Raw genomic sequence first — 6,000 nt, forward strand, 5'->3', positions numbered from 1 at the left:
GGTTTGTTTGTTTCATGGGAATGCTTTTTTATTGACTGTTGGATCATTTTCATGTAACTGTAAAACATGAAGATTGGAACAGCATACAGACTAAAATTAATATTTAAGTAATGGGAACAAGGGAGAGTACATAATCTATACCATTGCTACATTCTAAACATAGTAAATATATTTCTTCTAATATGAAAAAGTGAATCTAGTCTAAAGACATAAGCTAACTGGCTTTGCAAGATTTATATCTCAATCTATACATGTAGGATGAGTTATGCAGCCTAATTCTATAAATGTACTTGTTACCTTTTATTAGATTGTCATAATGATTTGTATATGATGAGGTTCGTCCATCGTTTTTGAAGAGGACCTTGACATCTTGGGAGGGATGACAAGACTTGCACGTGAATGGGATTTAAGTGAGGAAGAGCTGCGCATAGTCAGCTTCACTCTCTCTTCCCAGATTCCATCTTGCTCCAATAGCAAATGATTAGTATACTCAATAAATGTATGTACAAATTTCCTATGTGCATTCATTTTTACATTTCTAGTAATTTTGATTTTTTTTCCCCATAGGCAAAAATATAACACTTTATTTTTACATATCACTTAGCAAATTCAACCTAGTGGGTTTTTTTTACAATGTTAACATAGCATTTTTATTTAATTTATATCTTGCATTTTATTGAGGAGCCTAAGTTGGCAGATATAGTACTTCTTCCTATTTTCCTCTATAACAATACCCTTTGAGTCAGTCTAGAGTGAGAATGACTGGCCCAGAGCCACTCAGTAAACCTTTGGGGCTGAAAGTGTGTCAGAACATCAAATGTGTTTACTTGTAGCTTCTTGGATTAACCTTACCTCCATCAGAACTTGCTTTTATGTTTTTAAGGACGGCAATGGAAAAAAATAACAAGGTTGGCATTGGAAGTAAAACAGGCAAGAGCAAAAGAGCAAAAAATACCTATTGGTTAAAATTAGGATATTATACTAATTATATTACCTAATGATAAAAATTTAATGAAAATCAAGATAAATCATCCTAAAAAGTGGAGGAAGAATTTTTCCTTTTTGATCTCAGTACAAATAAGGATTGCCCAAAAGCAAAATAAAACAAATGCTTTACTACATTGACTATTCCTTCATTTTATTACCAGTTTTAAGGAAGAATCATAATGATAGTCCTTTTAAATGATCTGGAAATACAGAATTATTTAGAATGCGCCTGTCTGCTATACACATAAAAAGCAATGCAATTGCATCACAGCTTAGAGTTGTAAACCACAGTCACACTACAAAAAAATCTTATTCTCATGAAATCCCTTTCTGTCCAATCTCTTGAAGGAGGAGAAAGAATGATATGGCAAAGGAGAGAAATCACACACACACACACACACCATTTTGCAAAGCAGAGAGATTGGATATAAAACTAAAACCAAGAAAGAAAGAAAAATAACTCAGCAAGGAACTTGACAAAAAAAATTAACAGAGCTATTAGAAGTGACAAAAGCAATATTACAACATTTGCAAAACTACCGAAGATAGAAACAGACCCAGAAAAACAACCAGAAAGACTCCAAGTCAGAAAGAAGTCCCAACCTTCAATTAGCATGTTTAAAACGGACAGATAATAATCTCAAATAAGATTACAGAAAGAAGGAATACTGAATTTTTTTACATATATCTTCATCCATGATACTTTAGAAGATATTCCATTTACAAGACTATCCAATTGATTGAAAGAGATCTGTCAAGTAACTATTCAAAGAAAAAACACTTAACAGAATTTTTGAACAATTGTATATCTTTAATGCTAGCAAAATAATTCTTAGGACCATTCAATGCAGATTAGAACTCTACAAAGAACTAGAGATGCCAGATATTTAGTATGTTTTATAAAAGTTTGAAAACCAAAGACATTACTGCTAATGCATGCTGGATATTTGAGAAAGCCTAAAAATCTAATAAGTGTTTAATTGACCATAGAAAGGCCTTCACTTCTTTCGTGCTGTGTCAAGCTGTGAATGCCCTTAAGAAAATGAGAATCTCAGAATACATCTCTGTCCTCACATAAAACCTATGCATAAGACAAGAAGTTATGGTCTGGGTATATGGCAAAACATTTAAGGTCAGCAAAGGAATGAGGAAAGGTCTGTGTACTTTCTCTTATTTATTAACCTATGTAGTGTATATATTTTGAGAAAGGATAAATTGGAATTAGATGAGTTTTGTGTTAAAACTGGAGGAAAAACTTTCAGTTACCTCAGCAGCAAATCTAAGTAAAATTCAATAGAAAATTATTAGATCTTACAGTGATCCTCTGCAAATTCCAGTAATGAAAGTCTAAAAGTATAGTGAAAAAAATTGTACTATTATATATAATAAAGATCAAAGTAATATAGCAAACAGATTTAGAACTGACAAACAAGTGGTAGATAATTTCTGCCTTTCCAAATCAACTATTAATCATAAAGGAAAGTTACTATCATCAATACTGTACCTTAATACACACACACACACACACACACACACACACACACACACACACACACGTGTGTCTGTCTGTCGTTCTGTTCCTCCTGCTATAAACTATTATGCTACTGAGGTATGCTGGATCCACCCTGTTATTTTGTATTTATCCCAGTATTTAAAGCAGGGATCTTTTAACTCCTTTAACACTGTATCATTTTCTATTAAATTTTACTTTTGAGATGGGATGCCATTAAAAAAGAACCTGGATACTTTTAAATAAAAGTTATATTTACTTCTTCTGATAAATTTAAAGCTAAGACACTGAACAGCTCTGACAATACAGAAGATAAAAATGAATTAATCTAAAATATTTAGCTTCGAAATGTGCATAAAGTAATGCAATTTGTCAAAAGCAAAAAAAACCCAACAAGTTATTTTTTCCAAATTATAAAAATATTTAATAACATCTAAGCACAAAAATATCAATTGTCTGGTCTAGGTCTAATTGCATAGCTTTAAATAATCATTATTTATCATTATTATTGAGAAGGGTGGCATAGAAATCTAATTAAATAAATAAATAAATTATATAAACTAGTTAACCTACTGGATTCCACTATTTTTATATAAGCTCTTTTATATGTCTCAAAGTATAACACAATGAAAGGAAATGATAAAAATGAATACCACATTTATACATATAAATTTATAAATTCCATCCTTCCAAGGTCAGTAAAATGAGGGCCCAAATTGTTGGGGGCAATATGCTGACTCTCTATAAACTCCTTAGAGAGGGCTGTAAAGCACTATGAAGCGGTGTACAGTGGTACCTCTACTTAAGAACTTAATTCGTTCCATGACCAGGTTCTTAAGTAGAAGCAATTTTTCCCATAGGAATCAATGTAAAAGCAAATAATGCGTGCAAACCCATTATACAGTGTTAAAGGAGAAATAAAAGCTCTGAATTTGGGTGGGAGGAGTAGGAGGAAGAAGAGGAGAAGGACAGTCGCTGCCGAAGGAAGAAGGTGAGGCGAGGGGAATCAAAAATATCCAACACTTTAAGGCTTTAAAAAAAAAAAAGAGGGACTCAGGCAGCAAGGACGTGCCTCCCATACACCTAGCGCGAGGCTGCCTCCCATACACTGGCTGCTGCTGCTGCCTGCTGCCTGTTCCTTCCCATGCTGAAGGGCTCCCCTCACCTTTTGCTCACTCTCTTTGTAGACAGTGCCTTTCTTTCGCTGTGGTGACTCCTCAGCTGCCCAGAGCGAAGGGAGCATTTATTTTCTCTGGGCGCTGGCAGAGTTTTATTCCTGTCCAAGCGGCCAGAGAAAGGAAAATGCTTTGTTCGCTCTGGACTCCCAAAGCCTCCTTAAGCGCCACCAAAAGGCTCCTCTGGCAGCCCAGATGGCCAGGATTAAAGGGGGAATGGCAGGAAACTGGCTAGGCCTTCATGCCGCTCTCAAATTTCCTGGGAACTTTTTCCAGGCTTGGGTTCTTAAGTAGAAAATGGTTCTTAAGTAGAGGCAAAAAAATCTTGAACACCCATTTCTTATCTAGAAAAGTTCTTAAGTAGAGGCGTTCTTAAGTAGAGGTACCACTGTATAAGTCTAAGTGCTATTGCTATTTCAATGAATACCTTCTTTGAGCCAGAAGTCTTAAGATATATGAAGATAGGATTTCCTTTAGTAGTTCAAGTAAGATTTAAATCCATATTTAATAAATATCAGTTTCATATTTCCTTCCACAATGACTTAAATAAACAGGTAAGACAAGGACCACAAATCCTCCCAAACAACTCTTTTAAAAAAAACCCCATCTCCATAAGCTACAATAGATGCCCTCTTCCGCCACTGCCTCCTTTCCTGGTGTTGTGAATTTTCCCTTTACACAACAGCCTCTCAGATCAGGTATCAAACGTTGCCAGGGGTATCACTTGTGCCTTGTTTTTTCCATCATCTTCTTGTCTTCAGCTTCCGTCCCCCCCCTCCCTCCACTCCCCTTGCTGCCCATCACCTGCTCCCTCCCTTGTTCTTCCAGGTCAAAAGCTCTTCGCACCTTCCCTTGCCTATTCATGCAGGGTGTGTTTACGAGCAGAGGGAGGAGGTTAAAAGGGAAAAAAAATCCATGTCAAGGCAACCGATCCTATTTCACCCTCGACGCAAGGAAGGGAGGGAAGGGAAAAGAGGCGGAGGAGGGTTCAGGGATCATTCATATTCTTCCTGCTGACGCTCAAAAAAGGTGCTTTCCTAGGACAAAACACGCACAGGGCTTTCCCCCCACCCCCGCCTTGTCTCCCCATCCCTGGGACCCACCTCCGAGAGTGACTCGCCGCATTGCCAGATCACAAAGGCCCGGCTCCGCGTCCCCGAAGGGCCAAGGCGGCTCATCCTCATCCCCTTTCTCGAAGGCGAAAACTTGACTGCGGCGCATCTCGGTCGCCCGCCACTCCGCGCACCTTTCACCCCAAACGACCCTCCATTTCCCACCCACCGCCGCCTCTGTCGCTTCTTTTCCCAGGCCGGCCTCTCTCCTTACAATGACAACCGCCCCGTTCACAATTGTAAGGCCCGGCCTTGCCCGCCCGCAGGTATGCCCCGTTCTCCTTTCCCCCCTCATAAACACACCTCCCTTCGCTGCCACTCAGCCCCCCCGGGTCTCCCTCTTCCCATTTACCTAAAGCCACCTCGCAGGCTTTGCGCAGCTGGGAATGATGCGCCTTCTTCACCTCCTTGTCGGCCAGGATCTTCTCCAAAGCCCGCGTCAGGAACATATTCTTCGTTTTCTTCCCTTCATACATGAGGGAGCGCTGGGAGTGAGGGGAAAGAGGGAGGACGGAGAGCCGGGGTGACTCTCAGGACCGGGACCTGACTGAGACTTCAGCCCAGGAAAGGAGGACGGGGGGGTGTCTCTCCCCTCTTCGGACGGAACCGAAAACCGAGCTCTGGACCGGGCGGCTTTACGGCAGCCCCTGCTCGACGCTGAGAAGGAAGGACGGAGCGAATCTGACGAGAAAGCAGCGCCGCCCGTTCGCCTCAGCCTCCATTTAGAAGCAGCGGCGGCGGCATCGAGAGCAGCAGCCTCCCGTCCTCGCCATGTTGGAAGGAAACGACGTCAAGGCCGCGGAGCCGGAGTTGGTTTACAGAGGAGGAAGCGGCGGAGGCGTTGGAGGTTGCTATACAGCCGCTGTTGATTCAAGGCCGGGGGGGGGGGAAGAGGGCGCAGCCGCAAGCGGGGCGGGGAGGCGGGGGGGGAGAGGCGGGAGGGAGCGAGCCGAGCGAGCAAATAGCGGCGCTACCAGCCGCGCAAAGGTAGCGAAGCGGGAGCCGGGACTGGCTGCCGGCCGCGCGCGACAGGTGCGGGGAGGGGAGGGGCCTGGGATTCCTCCTCAGAGAGAGAGAGAAGGGAACGAGGAAGTGATTGGAGGCCGGCCCCGCTCGCCTCCCGCCTTCTCCCGCCATATTTGATTCCTCCCGTCGCCCAGGCCGGCTTCTCTCTCCGGCGGACCGAAAAGCTTCACTTTCTTTGTGCCCTATTCGC

General features: G+C 41.9%; 1 protein-coding gene across 2 annotated transcripts in view; it reads right to left on the reverse strand.

Moving 5' to 3' along the window:
* Positions 1-5,655, reverse strand: part of ARFGEF1 (ARF guanine nucleotide exchange factor 1) — a 76,895-nt gene extending 71,240 nt beyond the window's left edge. For both annotated transcript variants that reach the window (XM_070747883.1, XM_070747882.1), the window contains exon 1: positions 5,137-5,655. In XM_070747883.1, coding sequence (XP_070603984.1) covers positions 5,137-5,260 — 124 coding nt within the window. In that variant the 5' untranslated portion in view covers positions 5,261-5,655. The remainder of the gene's footprint in view (positions 1-5,136) is intronic.
* Positions 5,656-6,000: the final 345 nt, after the last annotated feature.

Source organism: Erythrolamprus reginae, chromosome 3 (genome assembly GCF_031021105.1).
Source record: "Erythrolamprus reginae isolate rEryReg1 chromosome 3, rEryReg1.hap1, whole genome shotgun sequence".
Taxonomy (NCBI): domain Eukaryota; kingdom Metazoa; phylum Chordata; class Lepidosauria; order Squamata; family Dipsadidae; genus Erythrolamprus; species Erythrolamprus reginae.